Below are 23,608 nucleotides of genomic sequence, written 5' to 3'. Positions count from 1 at the left end.
GCAAGAGCAACTGGCACGAAGACAGACACTATTTACTGGACTCGATAATGGCATGATAGCTTTGCTCCAGCGCGTCATGGAGAGATGCAACCCATATGCGCAAACACTCATGAATGCTGCTGAATCATATCGTGACACACCTTTTGGAACACTACAGGTTGTCATCCGTTCTGCACGTGAAATGGGTAGACGCTATGACCAGCAGAGTTATCCAGAGGTCGCCGCTATGATTGTCGAAGATACAGTGGATGGCGCAACATCACCTCACGACATTGTCATCCGTGATCGTCAGTTAGGTTTACAGACCATCAGTTCACTCCATGCATCCTATATGCCCCTCCACTACGTGCTTATATTTCCTTTTGGTGATGATGGTTGGTTTGCTAGAATGCAGTGTGAAAGTACTGACCGCCAGACCACTACCGTTACGTTGCTCGAATTCTGTTCGTATATGCTCATGATCCGTGATGGAGAACGAGCGAGTTACCAGCACCATTTCCGTCGTCTTTTCCAACAATTGGTTGTTGACAATTATGCGCGCATCGAGTATTCTCGCCTTCAGTATATCACCAACAATCAGAATGATTTACGTGCTGAGGTTTACAATGGTATCGGTGACGATGTAGATCCACGTCAGATCGGTCGAGCCATTATTTTGCCATCATCTTTTACTGGAGGCCCACGGTACATGAAGCAGATGCTTCAGGATGGACTTGCAATCATTCGACAAAGAGGCAATCCAACCCTTTTCATTACGTTCACCTGCAATCCACAGTGGCCAGAAATTCAAGCTGAGCTCCTTCCAGGTCAGCAGGCATTTGATCGTCCTGACATCTGTTCGAGAGTCTTCCATATGAAGATCACTGAGATGTTATCGCACATCAAAGAAACCAGTTGCTTTGGCCGCATCGAGGGGTATGTTGCAACCGTTGAGTTTCAAAAACGTGGCTTACCACACGTGCACATCCTACTCATCCTACACCATGAAGACCGTCCCCGTAATCCTTCTGACTACGACCGTTTCGTCTGCGCCGAGTTGCCAGATCCTAACACCCAGCCTCAACTGTACGCCACAGTCACAAGATCGATGATACACGGACCATGTGGAGATCTTAAACGGGACGCTGTTTGTATGAAAGATGGACGATGCTCGCAAGGTTATCCCAAAGCATTCGTTGCTGAAACGCGCGTAAGCAGAGACGGCTATCCAATCTATCGTAGACGCGAAAACATTCAACGTCGCCATCACTTTCACCGATCCAACTTTGTTGCTGACAATTCCCATGTTGTTCCTTATAACCCGTACCTATGCCAAAAGTACAATGCTCACATCAACGTTGAGATCTGTACCTCTGCACGCGCTATCAAGTATTTGTGCAAGTACATCACAAAAGGATCAGACAGGGCGCAGTTGGAGACACTTAGAGCTGGGCAGCCGGAAGCAGTACGATCCACTACTGCTGTTGTTGGCGCCGATACCAATACTGCTGCCAATGTTGAGCGCGAGGCAGTAGATGAGGTGACGCAATATCAAAACGCACGATATATTGGTCCTTGCGAGGCAATTTGGCGAACCTTCGAATACCAGGTCCATATGCACCATCCTTATGTGTCCCGCTTAGAACTGCATCTTCCTGACCAGCAATCTGTCACTTTCCACGCAAACGATTCGCGTGTAGGTCTTGCAGCAGCACGCAACAACGCATCGAGAACAAAGCTTACTGCTTTTTTCGACCTCTGTTCTCGAGATGAAGAGGCTCGGCAATATCTTTACGTTGAGATCCCTTGCCATTATACTTGGGATAAGCGAACGAAGACCTGGAACCGCCGCACCCGTCCACCTTTTCAAAATGTTGTTTCTCGCATCTACTTCGCGTCCCCGTCTAATATGGCATTGTATTCGCTTCGATTGCTCTTGCTTACTGTTCGTGGTCCTATCAGTTTTGAGTCGTTAAGAACGTTGAATGATGTCGTGCATCCATCCTTTGAAGCTGCCGCTCTCGCACATGGTTTGTTGGAATCCGATGACGAATGGGATCGTTGCATGACTGAGGCATCTATCCATTCTCCTTCAGCTGCAGCGCTTCGAGAACTCTTCGTCTATATTCTTACAAACTGCTCGCCTTCTGATCCACGCAGACTCTGGGATAATCATCGCGAAAGATTGAGCGACGATTACTTTTTCGAAATGCACGTTCAACTTCCGAATAATGAGACCGAGTTGGTACCTGATCAATGGGACCAAGTATTCCAGCGTACTCTTGGCGACATTGAAACACGATTACAATCCACAGGTCACCGCCTTTCCGAGTTTCCTTCTTTACCGCAAGACTTTGTCACCGAACTCGATGCTCTTCCACAGCTCACTGCTCTAGAAGCAGTCGAACGTGGGGAGTATGTCACAGAAGAGCAAACTCGAATTCACAACGAATTGTTCCCCACACTTAACGACAATCAAAGATATGCATTCAATACAATAATGCAGGCAGTTGACGAACCAGGTGACCAAAATCAGCCACATCTTTTCTTTGTCAATGGCCCTGGAGGTACCGGCAAGTCACTGCTGTTCAAGACGTTGTTAAGTCGTGTTCGTTCGCGAGATCAGATTGCACTGCCTGTTGCTTCCTCTGGCATTGCTGCAATTCTGCTTCCCGGTGGTCGCACAGCTCACAGCCGTTTTAAAATACCGATCAATGCAGACGATACTACTACTTGCAATCTTCGACTTGGTGGTCCACACGCACATCTCATACAACAAGCATCTTTAGTTATTTGGGATGAAGCTGTAATGTGTAGCAAGTACAATTTTCAGGCTGTTGACAAGGCATTACGTGATATCATGGGTGCTGTCGATCCTGTGTACGAGGGTGTTCCCTTTGGTGGAAAGGTTGTTGTTTTTGGCGGTGACTTTCGCCAGCTGCTGCCTGTTGTCAAAAAAGGCACACGATCTGAGGTTGCCGGAGAGTGCATCCGGTCTGCACCTTTTTGGGCGGATGTCCAGGTGTTGCACCTTACAGTCAACATGCGTGTCCGAAATGCAGGTCCAACTGCTGCAGCGTTCGCGGAAACACTTCTTGCCATTGGTGATGGACGGCCTCCGCACAGAGAGAGCATAGAAATACCGCGAGAATGGCTCATTGATGCAAGAGATCCAGTCGCGCTAATTGATGCCATTTACCCATCGATCCGTCAGCCCAATCCACAACCTCAAGAATTCAGCAATCGTGCTATTTTAGCAGCTAAAAATGTTGACGTTGACGAGATCAATGATTGTGCGTTTGAGCTTTTTCCTGGCCAGAGCAGGCAGTATCTTTCGACTGACCGTATTATTGACGCAGACGATCCAGACGTCGCCGCCGCCAGCTATCCTCCTGAGTATCTTCGCTCTTTAAGTGCCAGTGGTATCCCGCAACATGCTCTTGATCTTAAAGTGGGAATGCCATTAGTGCTTATGAGAAATCTCAATCCTGATGAAGGTCTTTGCAATGGGACCAAAGTTTTCATCACAGCTCTTTTAGATCATTGCATTGTTGTCAAAAGGATGGATCGAGGCCACGACGGTGAGGAACACTATCTCCCTCGAATTAATATGTGTACCACAGAGGGTGAATATCCATTCATCCTTTGCCGACGCCAATTCCCTGTTCGCCCCGCATTCGCCATGACCATACATAAAGCACAAGGACAGACATTAACCCATGTTGGCATCCGTTTGCAAGAGCCTGTGTTTGCTCATGGTCAATTGTATGTTGCTCTTTCACGAGCAACCAACCCAGATAATTTGCGTATTTCTGTCGATATGTCAGAATTATCCACTACAGATGTCCCTGCTACAACAAACATCGTTTACCACGAAGTGCTCTTACACCCACCACAACAATCACCACCTCAAACCCAAACACACACAGACAACGATGCTACTGCTGCTACATCTTAGACCTCGCCCTTTCTCCCCACTCTTTTTCCTGCTCTTATACTTTCACTTTTGTATACATATCATTTTAGATTTCTTATTTCTTTCGCACAATGCCTGCCATTAGTAAAACTTATAGTCCGCTATCTTTAACTTCTGTAGGGTTTAGTGTAGTAGCAGTTGTAGCAGTGAGCGAAGCGAACGAGTTTCGGGTTGTAGGTAGGCGTAGCAGTAAGTAAGCTCGCGAAGCGAGCTTTGGTTAGGGTTTAGAAGGGGGGTGTGGGGGGGAACCCCCCACCTTGGGGGTCTAGGGGGAACCCCCAGGAAACATCCAATCCGTTGAATGACCCGGAGCGCAGCGAAGGGGCTCATTCAGCCGAGCGAAGCGAGGCAGGTGGATGTTGATATAGAATAAAATAAAAAAATAGCACTTTTCTATCCTTTTCACCCCTCTATTTATACTATTACCTTATAATTTAGATCATGATACTAGCATTTTCATGAGGATCAGCAATTGAAAATGGCTTCTTTGTTGCTCCAGAGAATGCTCTCAGATGAGCTGAAAAAACGTTTTTATAAAGAAATATAGGTACTTGGTAAAGTTTCCCCCCTGAAATGCCCCTCTGCTGCCCAGCACAATGTCTCTAGTGGCTGACCATGAAATTCTAAAAAAATTGTGAGGGACTACCAACTTGTATTTTTTTGGCTGGAATAAGGGAACTGGTGGGGAGATGCCAACCCAATTCTTATTTTAGCAGCACAATAAGGATATTGCAAGCTTATTACCATCAAGCCTGATATAGATATTTACCAACTTCAAGATTCCCAAAGCTAAGTTTATAATTCCTAGGTTTACACAGATCGTCTCTATCCTATTCATATGGCTTCTGAGAACCTAGGTGAACCTTGGTTGTTCCTACTGCAGCTCGTGCTACTGAATGCCACTATCTTAATGCTGCTGGACAGATTGCTTTATTGGTCAAGGATAACTAACATTTTGAAGAGGGGATATTATTATAGTAAAATTGACTAACCTTTTATTATTCTGTCTTGGTGGCACAATACTTTTGCCAGACAGCAAACAATTGCAACTAAATTCTATTGCACTAAAATACGGTAACAACATACAAATGAGCACATAAGCAATAAGTAGAAGGTGGGATTTGACAGCATTGTAATTATATTATATAGTAAGCGCTGAGGGACTTTATTAGAAAAAAATTATAAATAGCCATACTATCACAAGCAATAAGAAGTATCTTTTTAACAAACCTCTATCCTCTGATTACCCTTTGTTCTTATCCTTTCTCGATAGCTACAGATCTACCTACCAAAAAGTGTCGAAGTCTTTTTGGCGGATCAATACCGTAGCCAATAGAAGAGAGATAACAAAAGAATAAAGAAGAATAAGAGCTGACTTGAAAGATGATCCTTTATTGTATATACTGAGGAAGGGTATTTATATGTTTTGTCCAAGGTAATACGAAAATGATGAATACTACGATGAATGCAAGATATAGTGGATAATGTATATAAGGTCGGCTGCGCGACAGAAGAAGATAGAAAGAATAGCTGTAGCTAATGTTGGACAGTGGATTGAGCTCTAGCGAGTGAATGGAAGAATTAGGAAGAAGTAGCTATAGAATAACGGCGAAGGGATGATTGAGTTACAATATGAAGGAACAGAAACAGGTAGAAGAAATGGCTATGAAATACGTCAAAAAGGGAGCGGGAAAAATCCAAAAAGGAAACGGTGTGTCACCGTCAAATCTTGCTACGACAAAAGCAAGTCGACAAAATGTTGGAAAAACCTACTAAACAAAATATATAATTGTTATGTTATGCTCGAGATGTGGATTGAACACATGACCTTTAGATCTTCAGTCTAACGCTCTCCCAACTGAGCTACTCAAGCTGGCTTAGAATGTCGTGAGCAAACGGAGTGTCGTGTCGGGACAAGAAGGGACGTTGCACAGTGGGAAAAGTGGTGTATAAGATGGTATAAGTAAATCTTATACCATTGGTATAAGAATAGTATAAGACTAGTATAAGAGCGAAATTGGTATAAGACTGGTATAAGAATAGTATAAGATTTGAAGCTGGGTTGGTTCCCCACTTTTTATCCCCCAAAAATCCAAAAAAAAAATTTACAGCCTCTTCTCCATCTTGTAAGGAGCGGCCCCCTTCTTACTTTCAGTAGGATTATTCTCATCAGGATGCACGGGGCTCAACTTGGCCTTTGCTACTTGCTTCTCTGCTACATACTTCTTCCAAATTCAATATGCAGTATCTACTGAGCATGACAACGATGCTTTCATCAATAATTATGCTCTATCTATTAAACATAGCGACACATCATTCACTCAATACAATGACGGTGCTCTGCTGAAGACTGCGCCCTTAAAAAAAATTGCAGTATTAATCATTTTTTAACGATCATGAGCGACACAAAAAAGGTAGAGGAGAGGGAATAGTGGTGGGAGCGTTTTCTTTTATATATATTTTTAATTGATAATTCTCTCATAAAAGCAGCTTTATAAGAATAGAGCATTACTGTTGTTATAATGACTGTTTAAAAAAGTGCTCATAGTAAGATTTTCAAATGTTTCGTTATGAACATCTTATTTTACGTTGTGTCTGCTTCCACGGTTTTTATACTTTTTTTTCTAAGTACACGACTTTAATCTCACCAGATTTTACTTTCAAAACTATTAGAAAGCTCGAAGAATCTAGTACAACAAGTTAATTCAAACGAAAAAAAAAATTCAATTGATCAAATTAGGTAAACCAGACAGCAATTGAGTAGAAATGGAAGGACAGCAACTCTGACACACATACATTCTTTAACCTTGGCCAAATGAATTTGTAGCAGCCTTGCCTCCAGCAAAATACTTATTCTGCCCCAAATTTAACTTTAGGTCCCCCCCCAAGGCCCTCAATTTTTTTGAAAGTCAGTTGGGAGAGTGTGTAAGCAGCAAAGATAGTTGTTAAAGTGTACTCGTCATCTTCTTTCCATAAGAGAAATTATTATTTCGACCGTATGAAAAGGTATGCAAAGTGAGAATGGAGAGGCAAGATCTTACTACTTCAATAGGAAAAACAAAAATGGAGGCAAAAAGGAAGTGGTGGAGGAGGAATGATAACGAACCGAGCTTACTTTCTATGAAAAGTGGTTTGTTTTAGTTTGCAGCAGCCAACACTTCTTTTTTTTTCTGGGACAGACAATCGCCGTCAAGAAGAACATAGCTCTATTTCAAACGAATGCAAAGGTACAAACGATTGCAGATGTGCTTGGAACTGTTGCGCCATCATGGTAGATGGCAGGAATGGAAAGTCAAAACTTTTTTTCTGTAAATGCGGCTATTGTGTGTGTGTGTATATATGTGTCAGGCAATTTCGTCATAAACAAACTCTTGTCTCCATTTTTTTCTTCAGGCACATATGATCATGGTGCTGTAAACTTTTGGAATCAACGTCAATGATTACATCGCCTAACAATGGAGCAACAATGCCTTCAAATGCGAATGAAACACGAACTGAAAAGAAAACGTCACGATCACTGTGAGCAGTAAAGAACACTCGTTCCGTCCTTTTGCTCCTAAATGCACACATTGCCCAGCGCATCTAGCATTTACAGCCTTTGTTGTGACAACTCCAGACTTCAGCAATTCCAGCGATAGTGGGAGAGGTAAACGGTGAGAACTGCTGTGAGTGTGCTAATGTATGGTGGCAGCTTTCTTGCTTATGCCATTGATAGCTTGCATAACTGCTACTGACAAGTCAGTGCATGTTTTGGTGTGCAGGTCTTCCTTTGCTTCCTTCAGATCAGCTAACTTTATCCAATGCCAAATACGTTCACGATGATCAAAGTCTGAAGGCTCTAATAAGTATGTGTGGGTTTCTGGTTGTAGTCTTTCTTGTTAATTATCTAGGAATATGTACTAATGCCGCTCTTCTTCTTGATGTATCTTCCCCAAATATCGACCACGTTTTCTTGCCGTCATCGAAAGCCTACTCTTGCCATGACCAAACTGATTCCGAATCTGAGAGTAAGTCTGAATAAATTGTTCTTTCTAGAGAAAGTTGAGAATGCTGCTATATGATGGATCCTATAATACAAGAAAATTTTATATGTAGGTACCAAAGAAACTGATCAAGTAAGAATAATAGCAATAGTAACATAATATAAAAAGGAGGATATGCCGCATTTTCGCTTATGTACTGCTTTTGTAAGTGTATGCGAAATATGCGTGTTTCGGGTGTTTTGATATAGTATTTTATAGACTAACAATGGATAATGTCATATTTTTATAGGAAAAACGAAATAAAAAAAACAAGGATGTTTAGAGATTATTTTGGCGGCGAAAGTTGGAATTGGGAGGAAGGGTCAGGACGTTGTTTAGAAGTGCTTTGATGTTGGATGCATCTTCCATCAGCTTTTCGATCTGGTCGATTATATCATTGAGTGCATCGTTCTGGCCATTTCGAACCATAAACATGCTTACAAGACGTCAGATTGCTGTGGTCAGCTGGGACAACTCTTGCACAGCATCATCGAGTCTGTCTTTAGGCGATTCATATGATGGTTCTTGTTGTTGCAGGGATCGAGTTGATGTGGCAATGGCATTGTCGATCCAGACTTGATGGGCGTCAATCGAAGGTCGGACAGTTATAGTTTGCACATACTGCTCGACTAGGAACATGTGCTTACAAGGAAAAAGTGATTTGGCGAACTTTGGGCAGGAGCAGGAGGTGAGTTGCCCAAGGCGTGCATTAACCTTTAAACCATGGGCCACAGGAAGTAAGGTAAGTGTGATGGAATGAAAAGTTAAGAAGAAACCTTGAACTGTACTTACATTGTAGCAGATGCTGTCATCAACGAAAGAAAGAACAGTATAGTCTGTAGCAGACAATACCGTCACTTTAGAAGGCAATATAACACGGTTTAACTTTTCAGCCTCCATCTCTTCTTTACGCAAAGCATGCTCATGGGCCCCCATTCTGCCAACATTGGCAACCAGGCGCTTGATTTCACCAAGAATATCAAACGAAACATCAGACGAAAGGACTTCAAGTAAGACGTTAAGACGATGCGCGCGTTTGCGTTTCAAGTACATGGTCTTCAATTGATTATGCCATGATTCGACATAGTTGTTCGTCTTCATGTTCGTGAAAATTGCAGGTTGGTAACAAGCTGCCCATCTTGTGAATCCCTTGCCATCCAAGCTGTCGACCCAATGGCGAGTAAAGTAAGCATGGAAAGACAGCTGGGTGTTTTCCATTTCAGTAAGAAATGCAGTCAACAACGTTGTGAATGCAGCTTCGTTTTCTTCGTACATAAGGGCATGCAGATGATCGCAGACGTATTTTCGTGCTTGGGCTACTGAGCGACCATGCATGCCAACAATCTTCGATTGCACGTTTTTCATCCAAGCTCGCATTACGTGCCAAATGCAGTGTTAATGGTACAAGTGCTCCAGATAGTGGTGATGGCGTTGTCTTCTGCAAAATCACGATCAATCGTAAACTGCTCTGGCACAAGACCAATAGATGCCAACGAATGGAACCAGTTGACGAGTGGAGATGATGATTTATCATCAGTCAACATGTAGCAAACGGGAACGCCGCGACCAGCAATAGGGTGGCGAACACCCATGGTGTATAAGACAACTTCAGCATATTGGGAGACATCGTGAGTTGCATCTGAAGAAATGAATCTACTAGCTGATCCAAGCAAAAGATCCTTTTGCTATGGAGCAAGGAACCCGAAAGCAAAGTTGGTACTAGATAGATGGCTAGCATTAGATCCAGCAGAGTCGGTATTGCTGTTGGCGGTGTCCACCCAAACATGATATCCTTGGTCATGGAAATCTTCCAACCATGCCTCAACTGAAGCAAAGTCCTCTTCAGCCTTGGTACACAGTTCTTGTCGATATTGGTATAAGACATTGTACACATCAACAGTGTTAATATGTGCTTCCTGGCGACTACTAGCCAATGCACGATATTCACGTTGAAGGTACACGCGGACATCCCGAACGTTGTAGCCCTTGCGCAGTTCTTGTAAAATTCGATCCTTGACTTCTGGTGTATTACGAAGGTATTGGACATCCTCAATACTTCCTGGTGTATGACCATTGTGGGCGCCCTTATACTCGAAAACAGCCTTAGTAGGATCCTCAAGGTAGCAGGTTACCTTGAGCATCGCCTTGTATCCAACTTGCTTCGACTTTTTCTGTACAGGGCGGCGCTGCATACCATCTTCGTTGTAATTCTCTTCTTCTTCTTCATGCTTCGCGCCTGTATTAACTGTTGCACGGTGACAGCGATAGCAGATGCTCTATGCTATAGTTGGCGTGCGAAGTCTCTTATTCGTAGGGGCAACTGCTCCCGCACTATGTGTGAGTAGATTTTCTTATATCTACGTTATGTTTGAGCTCTCATTTTACCTATTCCTGCAGCTTCAGCTTTCTTCTGCTTTTTTTGTTGCTCGTCTTCATGTGAGTACTGGCCCTTGTAAACCCAGCATTCACCCGTTTCTTGTGGCTGCTTTGCCAAGACGTCTTGCCACTTAAGCACGGGCACCTCCTTCTGACGACTTTCAGAATGTTTCCTGGAATCAATATAGGAATGGCGGTAATGGCGGTGGTAGTTTCAAGGTTATTCATTTCGAGAGTTTCTTAATGATGTTGCGAGATTAGGAATCAGGAACAAGGGATTGTGTTACAGTGTGCACCAACTTTACTTTATTGATGTGACATAAGCAATATATGTGGCGACAACGAAGTTCCTATAATAATAGCATATTCTCGATGTCGTACTAGTAATAGTATTCATATAGTTATATGCAACGTCAAGGTAGTGACATACAATTCTTTCCCGTAAGCATTGTCCTTCACGTTATATTACAAATGATTCAAGTGATTCTTTTATTTCCAATGACTACAATGAATCCTAGGCAATTGGTTCCTGTCACTTTAACGCTTTGCTACTTGTTCGAACATAATTCTTATCTTTTCCTATAAATAATCCTGACATGTCCATAAGTATATAGCCTGTGGATCTATACCTACTGAATGTTAGAAAATGACCCTCCTATCTTTACTTGATTTAGGAAACTTATGTCGTTCTTGTTCGCCATTATGTTGTAGAGTAAACGAATAAAGAAAATAAAACCAGATCCCCTTAAACGCCATTATGTTGTAGAGTAAACGAATGAAGAAAATAAAACCAGATCCTTTTAAAAACGAATTGAAGCTGCCATCACATACCATCATACACTCGCAGCTTTCCTTGCTATACGCTTGCCTGGATCTTCTCTAATGATGATGAACGAACAGAATTCTTGACGTGGAAGGTATGATTCACTGACTTGTCAGTAGCAGTTATGCAAGCTGTCAGTGGCATAAGCAAGAAAGCTGCCACCATACATTAGCACACTCACAGCAGTTCTCACCGTTTACCTCTCCTACTATCGCTGGAATTGCTGAAGTCTGGAGTTGTCACGACAAAGGCTGTAAATGCTAGATGCGCTGGGCAATGTGTGCATTTAGGAGCAAAAGGACGGAACGAGTGTTCTTTACTGCTCACAGTGATCGTGACGTTTTCTTTTCAGTTCGTGTTTCGTTCGCATTTGAAGGCATTGTTGCTCCATTGTTGGGCGATGTAATCGTTGACGTTGATTCCAAAAGTTTACAGCATCATGATCGTATGTGCCTGAAGAAAAAAAACGGAGACAAGAGGTTGTTTATGACGGAATTGCCTGACACATATATACATACACACACAACAGCCGCATTTACAAAAAAAAAGTTTTGACTTTCCATTCCTGCCATCTACCACGATGGCGCAATAGTTCCAAGCACGTCTGCAATCGTTTGTACCTTTACATTCGTTTGAAATGGAGCTATGTTCTTCTTGACGGCGATTATCTGTCCCAGAAAAAAAAAGAAGTGTTGGCTGCTGCAAACTAAAACAAACCACTTTTCATAGAAAGTAAGCTCGGTTCGTTATCATTCCTCCTCCACCACTTCCTTTTTGCCTCCATTTTTGTTTTTCCTATTGAAGTAGTAAGATCTTGCCTCTCCATTCTCTCTTTGCATACCTTTTTATACGGTCGAAATAATTATTTTTCTTATGGAAAGAAGATGACGAGTACACTTTAACAACTATCTTTGCTGCTTACACACTCTCCCAACTGACTTTCAAAAAAATTGAGGGCCTTGAGGGGGGACCCAAAGTTAAATTTGGGGCAGAATAAGAATTTTGTGCCTCCAGTAATCAACCCGTACAAAAACGTTGTATTGTAGAAAACACTGATACTAATGAACGTTTTCTGATGAACTTTCTTACTAACAACACCGCACTAATATATGAAGAAGGAAAAACGACGTAATCAGTTCAGTACGTATTTATTCTTGTATCTGAAAGTTTTGCTCACTAGTATGTTGTTTCCTATTTATCTACAGATCTAACCCTTATTCACTTTTTTTCTTATATAGAAGACTTGTTAATATGCATACTTCCTCAACCTGGTATTTATTTTCAAGAGAGATTTAAAGAATATGTAATAAGATGTGGATGGGACAGATGCTGATGATGTTATATCTCTATATATCGATTAGGTGTAAGCAATTTTTGTTTTGTGAGGCAAATATACAAGAGTGCAGCTACAATTGAACGGAAGTGGGCAGACCGTGACACTAGAATGGTGCCTGTGTACGGGGACGATGCAATCCTTGCCGTACGAAAGGATTTCTAGGTGGTAGACCGGCAGATTTCTCAACCGGAACGACTCGAAATCCGTCTCATTCTTCTTTAAAAACTCAACAAAAGCGAAGACATGTTCCACATCTTGCTGGTCGATTAAAAGCTTGTGCTTAAAAAAGTATAGGATGCGACCAGGCTGGGGCTCGCCGCCAGTAAAAACAACGCGGACGTATATGCTCACGTGTGTATTGCTAGTCATCTCCAAGATGAGCTGTTGGCCTATGAGCTCGATCTTTGGGAACTTGTAGAACACGTCGTACACAAGATTGTCTCCTTCTTGACCAAGCAGGAAATAAGGGCCACTGTAGTCATCCCCTTATTTCCTCCCGGTTGAGTTTGAACAAAAGTGGAGGTTGGTGGCTGAGTAGGAGAAAAGAATGATTTGTGGGGGGCATCTATGCTGGCAGAAGGGAGAAAATGAAAACCAAAGATCTTCTTTCTTTTTTCATTGCATCAGCACATCCCTCATAACAACCAACAGCTGCGAATTCGACGAGCACACTTTCGAACGTTGTTTCTCTCTTTATTATGAACAAGAAAAGCGAGAACAAAAGATTCGCATCAGTAAGATTTATTAAATTGGGGTTTGAGCTAAGTACAGCTGCATTTCTTGCTGCCTTTTTGGGCGAGTCGTACTGTTGGCTGGGAGTCATACGAGCCAGAACAGTGGCAGTGAAAGGTCTCACTGTAAAGCACCTTAACACCATTCACAGTTTTTTTGTTTAGTGTTCCATTTGTAACTGCATAATTCTGAGATGCGTTTCAAGAATTCCCTCCATTGAGCAGCAGGGACCCTAATGAGTTGATCTTCTCTGAGAGCGAAAACACTAGGTACAGTGGAGTGGGCAAGGGAGTAGCGAGTATTGTCAAGAGAGGTGATAACGTGGTTGCTCATAATTGTAAACGCGAGTGAAAATAAAGGCTGTTGTGATATAAAATCAAAGAACTTAATGTCTCCTACAAAATCGTCGCATCTTCCTGTTATTATGGCAAGCCACATTATCGCCACCGTTTGTTAGTGTTCCCGCATTACTTCATGCAGTAACAGATGATCCACGCGTACATAATTTATGCAGACAACTGAAACATACTAGCATTCCTTGTCATGATTTTCTTTATTATCCCATCTATGCAATAAAAAAGTGTATCTTCGTATATCCATATCTCCATCCAACCTGCAATCTATTCAGGCCAATATCCTTCATACTGCATATACTAAATGATCGAGGCATTGCCACATTTATGCATCTTACATTGCGAAACAAAGCCCGGTGCTGCTATGGCGTGTTGAACGTAGTAGGGAGAAATGATAATAGTTATGATGATGTTTTATCCATATGTAGAGCAATAAAACAAGAAGGGCGGCTCTAAAGCAACGTGTATAAGCATAGAAGAATAGAGGAAAAATTGTGATTTACTTTAGTACGAGTGCGTAGAAATAAAAGGTTGTGGTCCTTGTATCGTCATAACAGTGAATGCACATAGATGACGAGTAAAAAGATAAGTCGTCGTCGTGTTGTATATTTAAGTACAAAGAGCAAAAAAAAGAGATGCACAGTGTTGTGTTGATGTGTGTGTGCTTAGGAAATCATCGTAGATTTTGCGAGCTTGAGTCATTGGAAAAGAAGTAAAGAGTTCGTCGTTATGTTTTGTATTGTGTAGAAACGTCCATGGCGGAAAAGTAAGATCGATGACGTGTTGTACATCAGTGACAAAATAAGAGTGGTAATATAAAGAGAAGCAACAATTCGTAATTAGCATAAACCCACTATAGCTTTTTCCCTGCAACACATAAAACCGGTTCTCCTCTTTTCGCCTTACTAAGATTTAAAGAACAAAGAGTTTCTTAGTAGTTAATGCGTTCATTTTGTCATAGATTTTTGAATCTGGGCTTAATGAATTAAAAGAGAAACATTAGTTCAAACACCAATTTAATAAATCTTACTGATCCCAATCTTTTGTTCTCGCTTTTCTTATTCATAATAAAGAGAAAAACAACGTTCGAAAGTGTGTTTGTCGAATTCGCAGCTGAGGCTCAATCCATAACAATTAATTTTACTGTAAACAGTAAATTAATTTTGGTTATTCCTTTCACAGTCAAGTTAGGCTGCGTCTAAGTTTTCCTTGCCTAAAGGAGGGACTTGCTCACTACCGTTGCACCACTTAGAGTGTTTTAAACAAAATGGTTGAGATTGGTTGAGATTGGTTGAGAATCTTATAGTGTTTAAGAAATTATTTTTTTAATTAAAAAAATTAATTTCATGATTTATTATAAACATTTAAAAATTATATTACTTATAATTTCTTACATATTTATAATTTCACTAAAATCATAATACTAAAGGTTACCCTCCTTATAGGGACACAATAGTGTTATGCTGAAAAATTTAAATTCTCAGCAAAAATTTAAATTCTCAGCAAACCTCATTTCCTCATTTTTCCGAGCAATGTTAGAATACACATCCTGTGCGGTTACCTCACAGGGTGATTCCAATGAAGAACACTAAGGGTTATATTACTAATGGTTCTCCTAAACACTAATAGTGTAATAAAATTCTTTTATATATTAATAGCTCATTTCATTCGCCACCATATATAAAGTTACCCTTTCAGGGTTAAAAGCTTCCTTCGGGAGCTAACTTTATATATTATTCAAACTCAGGAGGCTCCTGATAAACAAAGGTGTATAGTGTTGTTGGTACACCAATACCACATACCAACACCCACCCTATACACGACCCTATCCTCGCTACTACTGTGGGACTATATAAATAATTGAAACATACAGCGTTTTGCGTTTGAAACTATAAAATTTCTAGGGGGTGTAATATAGAGATGAACACCGGTGCGAAATACTGTATTTGATTGGTTGGAGAATAGAAATGATTCGTGATAAACAGACTCTCCCTGGTGAGAAATTAAGGGCGTCTAATGGCTCACTTCCTTTTTTTCCATGGGCGATGGACGCTGTCTAAGAACGCATCAGGCTTATTTTCATAGTATGAATCAATCTTATATTCATCACAACAAAATTTTATTAAACAGAGGTCTTGCCTCACGGCTAACTTCCTTTTCCCTGTGGGCGACGGAGGGCATTCAACAGCGCACCGCGCTTGCTTCCCCGACACCAATCGAGCTTTTTCATCCATAACAACAAGACATTCAATGAACAGCGTGACATGTTCCACTAGTACGCAGCCAATTTTTAAAGCTTCAAAATCTATTTTGTGACAAGGCTTTCTGAATCTACAGTGGATCAATTCCTTCCTTCATCTCATTCTTTTTTTTTTTCGTCCAATAGGTAAACTCGCATTGCTGGCCATACCAGCTGTACTGCCATAGTTCAAGCGTGAAGACTGAAAATTCTAGCAAGTGCACAAGCGATGTATATGACCTAATGCATTTCATCATAGAATTTATTCATGAGCTGGTGAGAGTGATTGCTCTGTAACAACTGCACACTGTACAAAATGTTCTAATAGGTGGACAGATCATTTTTCCCTGGTATGGCCTACTCGAACATTGTAGCAAGCTAAAATCACTTTTAGTACGAAGCTTCCCGAAGCAGGCGTGCTGTATGTAGCACCTTGAGCGGTGAATTTATTATGTGGAAGGAAGATAGGAAGTCTGAGAGTCAGGATCTCTGATTTATATGTAGAATCAACTTTGCTACAGCAGAAGAGTGATAATACGAACGTGATTTACTGTAACCAACGTCCACGTCCAGCTACACTATCGTTTCTAACGACATAATTATACTGTTCCAAAACGTGTTTTATATAATCTAGAGGGTGAAATGTATTGGTATTACAGTAAAAGTAGTAAAAGGAAGAGAACTAAAATCAGGGCTATACCTATATAATAGGCTGCTTTGCTAGGCATGCAGGAAAGTAGGATTGCGAGTGATCGACCCAGTGTTGGCAATCGGTTTCGGTCACTGTAAATGCTGCTTTTTCGATTCGTCCAATAAGGTCATCTTCAGTTGTCAGCGGTTTTTTTGTAACATGGCCCTTGATCTTTGACCAGCATTCTTCGATGGGATTTAAAAATGGTGAATATGCAGGGACAAAAATTATGCGATGACCGCCTCTTTCGATTGCTTCTTCGATCTTGTCCCACTTGTGGATCCTTGCGTTGTCCATAACTAGGCACATGTTTCGAAAGCCCAACTCCTCCAGAATGTCCACCAAATCGTTAATGAAATCCAAAAAATGATCGCGTGTTGTACCATGGGCCGTTCTTTTCCGTTTACGAGATGACTCTGGTGTCGTTTGCTTGTATTCTTCTGGTGGTGCATGCCTTGAAAGCAATATAACGCCTTTGCTCGACATAGCGCCAATAATACTGACGTTGATGGATCGCAGTGCTGGGACAGTAACAGCTGCTGGAGTGCCTATCTTTGACCAAGCTGAAGGACGTGCGTATGCCTTCGAGAACCCACACTCGTCAATGAAGACACAATTTGTACTATAAGCGATTTCCTGGGTTTTTAGGTCAGCAACAAAGGCAGCTCGCTCGTCAAGGCCCCTGGTGGAATTACGGTCGGCAGGTATTCTTTTAGTGCGCTTCAAGGAGTATTTGAGTTTTTCTGTAATATGCCGATATACAGCACTTTCACTAATAGTAAGATCTTCAATATAATTTTAGCGATGTAGACTATGCAACAAGTTTACTTATACATTCTGTTGATATTTTGCTAACAAACCTTTAAAAGTACTGTATAGTTTTTCATGCACGTCCTTCACAGCTATAGTGGGACACTGGTCAATCTTGGCTTTGATAAAAGCGGAATGTAGGCCGTTCAGCTTCTTGTTGTTTCCTCGTTTAACATCGGTTGCTGGTAGATATCCAGGGAGCACCTTTCTGTCGTTTGCTGCTTCCTTTATGATGTTGTATGCCGACGCTTGTACAATACCAGCCTTTGCAGCAGCTGTACGAACCGGATCACCTCGGTCGATATGGAGATTGACGAGTTGACCGACTTGGCGTGCAGAATATTTATAACGCGTCCATGTATAGTTGACTGGCTCTGAAGTCATGATGATATCGTCGTCGAGTGTTGGTGCTTCATCGATGTCCATGTTACCAGCTTCGCCTGCGTCACCATCCTCAGGGACAACAGTCATCCTGTACACGGTACGAACACATGAATCTGCCTCAGTTTCTGGGCCGTCGCGCACGTAGTAATCACCATCTGGTTGATAGTGATACATGGTGATAGTAGACTGTGAATCAGTAGCGACGGTAGCAGGTTGTTCTTGTTGCATGTTGTGATCCTTAATACTAACGATAACGAGTTGTTTAGAAAAATAGATAGAAGTGAAGAGTTGTGTATGTTCAAATGAGAAAAAGAGAGACTATATATATCAACCATAAAAAGTGCAAGGCACTTTGGCCAAGAACATAGCATTGGCCATGTAAATAAGCCAGTAATGTGTATATGGTATGCACCTACCAGTCACTTGCAGCAAAATTGAACTTCTATGTAGTAGTTCATCTGCAGTAATAGAATCACGTTCGTATCATTTCATGATCACTATCTTAATTTGTTGCCACTAGTAACAATGAGAATAATTGGATGAATATATTTTGTTACAGTGCTATTAGAGCACATACACACTCAATCTAAAAATACAACAGCGTATTTGATAGAGGGAAAATCATAAATAGTATATGGGTATTGATCACAATTATATACATGGGTGGCACAAGCAGCGTTGTGCTGCAAGTGCTACATGCGCACAGACATGGTCGTTAAATATGAGTCTAAAAATTTCTGGAAGACTTTTACAACTATGGATAATAGAGATATGTACAACATAAAAAATAAGATTAAGATGGAAGCCATAAAATATAAACAGATCATCAATCAAAGGGGGTGCTCAGATGGTATGAAAAAGGGGGTGATAGATTTGCTACATACACTGTCTATGCCATACTGTTTTTGTTACCTTAAGATTTTCATGATTTGATACACGCGTGCTATTGCATCTCAAAAACCATTTACATACGATTGATATGCTCGTTGAGCAGATTCTATTTATTACTCTCTTGTCATCAGTATACCTTTCTTTTGGCAAATGTCAGTCACTAGTGGACTGTTCACTTCTCCTTTTTTGTATGTGTTCTTTCTGTGCCAGTTCGCTCTATGCAACTGTATGGCTATTATGTAGCTTACTTAGAATGCATTTGAACTATAATTTTATATGCCAGTACGTCCAATATGGCGATTTATTTCGATATGTGTATCTATTAAAAAAGCTTATTCTTGTCTCTCTGTTCTGTTCATTTTTTTTGTTTCCCTTTTAGGTTAATTTCTCCGTGCAAAACGATAGTCCTGCTCCTGTAAAGGAGATTTGAATTGTTTGCATAATAGATTTTCTGCTAGTATACATATAATCGCGTGTTATAATCTTTGCATGGCGCACCATTTATGCATTATTTTTGTCGGATCAATGATTTCGTTTTATTAATTTATTCGCTCTGTACGAATGGTTCATACATCTGTTAGTTAAGTTCATTCTTTTCCTAAAATAGACTATCTGTACAGACTATCTGTTGCATTCGTTTTGATATATGTGCTCACTCGTTTAATATATTGGATCACGCATTAGTTCTATTCATTTCACTTTTTAATTATTTGCTAAACACTTTATTGCATTTGTTAGCTTCATTCTCTCCTTTTACTATTGCGTTTCATTAGCTATTTTTGCCCCCTGTGTATGTTACATTTTGTAATGCTTGCTTGCCATGATCATTAAATTCGTTAGATTCGCTCGCCACATTCATATCATTCGTTAGATTTGCTTGCCACGTTCGTTTCATTTGTTAGATTTGCTCGCCACGTTCGTTTCATTCGTTAGATTTGTTTGCCACGTTCGTTTCATTTGTTAGATTTGCTTGCCACGTTCGTTTCATTCGTTAGATTTGCTTGCCACGTTCGTTTCATTTGTTAGATTTGCTTGCCACGTTCGTTTCATTCGTTAGATTTGCTTGCCACGTTCGTTTCATTTGTTAGATTTGCTCGCCACGTTCGTTTCATTCGTTAAATTTGCTTGCCATGTTCGTTTCATTTGTTAGATTTGCTTGCCACGTTCGTTTCATTTGTTAGATTTGCTTGCCACGTTCGTTTCATTTGTTAGATTTGCTCGCCACATTCGTTTCATTCGTTAGATTTGCTTGCCACGTTCGTTTCATTTGTTAGATTTGCTCGCCACGTTCGTTTCATTCGTTAGATTTGCTCGCCACGTTCTTTTCATTCGTTAGATTTACTAGCCATATTCGTTTCATTTGTTAGATTTGCTCGCCACGTTCGTTTCATTCGTTAGATTTGCTCGCCACATTCATATCATTCGTTAGATTTGCTTGCCATATTCGTTTCATTTGTTGGATTTGCTCGCCACGTTCGTTTCATTTGTTAGATTTGCTTGTCACGTTCGTTTCATTTGTTAGATTTGCTCGCCACGTTCGTTTCATTCGTTAGATTTGCTTGCCACGTTCGTTTCATTTGTTAGATTTGCTCGCCACGTTCGTTTCATTCGTTAGATTTGCTCGCCACGTTCGTTCCATTCGTTAGATTTGCTTGCCATGTTCGTTTCATTTGTTAGATTTGCTTGCCACGTTCGTTTTGTTTGTTTTATTTGCTTACTACGTTCGCTTTACTACTATTATGATGCTTGTTCCATCGATCATGTATGCTTCTATTATTATGGTTATTCGTTATATCTATTACATCGTCGTGTTTTTTGCATTCATTCAACGTTATGCTCGCTCATTCTATAGCTATTCTTACTCCATTTAGCCCCTTTTAGATTAGCTCAATGTTTTTTGGGCTGCATGGAGTTTTCTATACGATCTAGTTCCCTGATTTGTTTCGTAGCACACAACAGAGTACCACATGGAGCTTTGCTGCTGTAATTCGTTTTGACAGCATGTTATAATAACAGAAGACCATGGTTGCATGTATCTTTCCGACCTAATAGCTATTTTAAGCTCAATAATATTAAATTAGATAGTGCTCCAATACATTCGCTGCTGTATCATGGATAACAAAACCAACTTCATATTCGACTGATGCCAATACAGTAGCCACCATTCAAGGAGAACGTACATAACCAGAAAACTTCTTTATCGATCATAACAGATGGATCGACCATGCGACGAGTATTTACTGCATACAGTTTAATATGATTTCAGATAACATTTTTACATAACTACATACCTATTATTTTTTTTTGTTATACTATCTGCTATCCAATTTCCTTTTGACGAAATCATCGATCTCTCCTATGCACAGTATGAGGCGCAACCACACGTATCGTCGTACAGACAATGCCCTTGTAAGCTTCTCATTAGTAGTACAGAGTGTCCGTTAGCGCTGTTTCTGATGTCGCATCGTCAGCTCGCAATATATTAAGGAACCTCGCATTAAGGAATCTTGCCGTGTTTTATGCAATTTCGATATAAAAATCCGGCAAATTTGATCATTCAAGCCCGTTAAATGTTTTACATTATCCATACGCTTATTTCTTTGTCGCTATATATCATCAACATAATCTTCGTCATTACCTACCGTCAAGTAACCAGTAAACGTATCATGGAACGCATATTGAACGACCCAACTATGCAGAGTATGATTGTAGCGCTACATATACTTTTGTTATTACTCTAATTAGCCAGGTGATATTAACTGCATTTATTAATAAGGATACCTAGAGCTCCGTGAGGAGTATATGCGGGACAACCCGGGTGTTCTCGATGATTGGGATGCCCGCCGAAGGTTCGACTACACAGGCCGCCTACCAGAAACGCAACAAGCGCCCCTGGGTACTCCACACCGCCGTCGCAGGGTAATCTCTTTGGAAGAAAGGGGAACGATGATACATTTGTATCAGGCTGGGCACACAATGAAAAGCATAGCCGAATACATTAAAGTGTCCACAGCCACGGTGCATTGGACATGGCACAGACGGCACAGGTTCCTTTTGGAGCTTGAGCAGCAATATCGGCACCAACAACAACAAAATTTCCCAGAGCATGACAGCGATGCAGCTATTTCTGTTCGATTTCAAAATTTACATTTATCCAATCCGCGTAATTTTAGTTTTTAATAAAATCTGCACTTAATATCTGTGATGCCAAAACTTGTTTAATTCTTTTTTTGCATGGAATAATGTGCTTACTATAATCGTAGACTTTGTGACGTAGAACCGTGGTATCAAGCTGTACAGTAGAGCACGGACACTCTATCAATATGTAGATCTCAATGATAGATGCGCTCTATGAGCACAATATTCATGATGTATACGCAAACACGTTTCCAGAACATATATAAACGCAGTAGATTTTATTGATATACTAAGACAATCTATCAACAGCATCCCATTCCATTAAACATGATCTCTACCACTTTCTACTACTACTACGAAGTCAGCAAAAACACCTATCTGCGCGAAACCAGTGCTACCACCTCGACCTCTGGTGACGATGCACAAAATATCGCTATTGATATTGACCGCACCAATGGCAATGGCCAAAACACCATGGCTGTTGACGACATCTCACGCAGCGATAATAGCGACGACTACGATTTAACGTTCGAACCTATTGCACCGGCTGACCACGTGTGGACGTTGATCAAGTATACTCCTCATCAGGTGGCAAAGATGATCGGTTTGGTGGAGTATAAGAAGCTGTCCGTGCGAAAAGCAGCCGAATTGACCAACATCAGTAATTCGCGCGCCCATCAGTTGTACAAGCAACACAAAGAAGACAGCAGTGTGACTCCAGGTTATAAGGCCAAGAACCAGATAAAGAGACCGCGCAAGATCGACCTCACCGACGAACAAAGGCAAATCGTGGATTTCTACGTCAAAAGCGTAGCTGACCAAAATGCGAACGTCGTAAAAGTCAAGGATGCGCAGGATGATCTGTGCCAGCAACTAGAAGGTGAGCTATTTATAACAACATGCAACATGACTTGAATACTCGTTTTATCATACTAATACTACAAATTTAAAAGGTTTAAAAATTAGTCAAAAAACTGTCAAGGAGCGAATCCAGCAAACAGTTGCATTCACGCTTGTACTACCACCAGTCCCTCCCTACACCGCCACCGGCGATATTCTGGAAAGTCGTAGCAAGTTTGCCGGTGAGCTGATGTCCCGTAGTCTAGACTACATCGAAGGCTGCATGTTCATCAGCGAAGGAGCGGTTGTCATGTCGGAGACCTTGGTCGTTGAAGCACGCACAACAAGGGCTGAGGCCAAATCCTACGATTTGAACATCTTCTTGTGCCTCACTGCAGGGGGTGTTCTGGCCGTTTCCCAAGAGGCAATGGTGGCTGAAGCTCAAAGGAAGCAGCGACAGATGGAGAAGGTCGGCAAGGCAAAAGGCACTGCTCCGGACCACTTAATCCAGTTTGCCAGTGAGGTTTTCAAAACCATCAGTCAAGGCGAGTTTCGATGCGGTGTTGTCATGGCAAACAGACACTTGTTCCGGGAAAGGCCGTTTGTGAACGCGGTACGGAATGCAGGCCATTTCCCACTTTACATGCCCAACAATTCTACGTTCCTTGACCCGTGCCGTCCATGTTGGGAGGCCATCCAATCGCGCATACGACGAACGCCTTTGACGGATGAAGATAGCTTGGCAAGCCGTATTAAGGAAGCCGCGGAGACGATCACAGCTGCAGAATGTATTCGTTGGGTGAGCGTAGCCAAGTCGTATATCGATCGCTGCTTAGCAAAAGAGCAAATCCAGTAGGAATGCTATTATGTTTTTTCTGTACCCATTACACTCCTTTTTTATGCCCTCCTTTTCCACTTCTTTCTTCATGCACGCTAGTCGTACCTATGTCAACTTATTTTTTTCCATTCCACTCTTTCACTATGCACCTGTCCTTCTACACTAGTTATACTTATGCCA

General features: G+C 41.3%; 1 protein-coding gene and 1 non-coding gene across 2 annotated transcripts; one reads left to right on the top strand and one right to left on the bottom strand.

Annotated features, from left to right (window-relative positions):
* Positions 1-5,755: 5,755 nt before the first annotated feature.
* BDB00DRAFT_t96 lies at positions 5,756-5,828 on the bottom strand. The gene has a single exon. It is a non-coding gene; the product is annotated as a tRNA-Phe (tRNA).
* A 15,450-nt stretch (positions 5,829-21,278) lies between these two features.
* Positions 21,279-23,446, top strand: BDB00DRAFT_876551 (uncharacterized protein; the record flags this gene model as incomplete). The annotated part of the gene is made up of 6 exons (XM_053127492.1): positions 21,279-21,312; positions 21,398-21,531; positions 21,626-21,775; positions 21,890-21,937; positions 22,045-22,630; positions 22,704-23,446. The coding sequence occupies 6 exons, from the start codon at positions 21,279-21,281 to the stop codon at positions 23,444-23,446; spliced, it is 1,695 nt and encodes a 564-aa protein (XP_052975534.1).
* Between the last annotated feature and the right edge of the window lie 162 nt (positions 23,447-23,608).

This window comes from Zychaea mexicana (assembly GCF_025766255.1).
Source record: "Zychaea mexicana strain RSA 1403 chromosome Unknown BDB00scaffold_91, whole genome shotgun sequence".
Classification (NCBI taxonomy): Eukaryota; Fungi; Mucoromycota; class Mucoromycetes; order Mucorales; family Lichtheimiaceae; genus Zychaea; species Zychaea mexicana.
The sequence above is the reverse complement of the archived record's forward strand: the minus strand, read 5'-3'. Positions and strand labels throughout refer to the sequence as shown.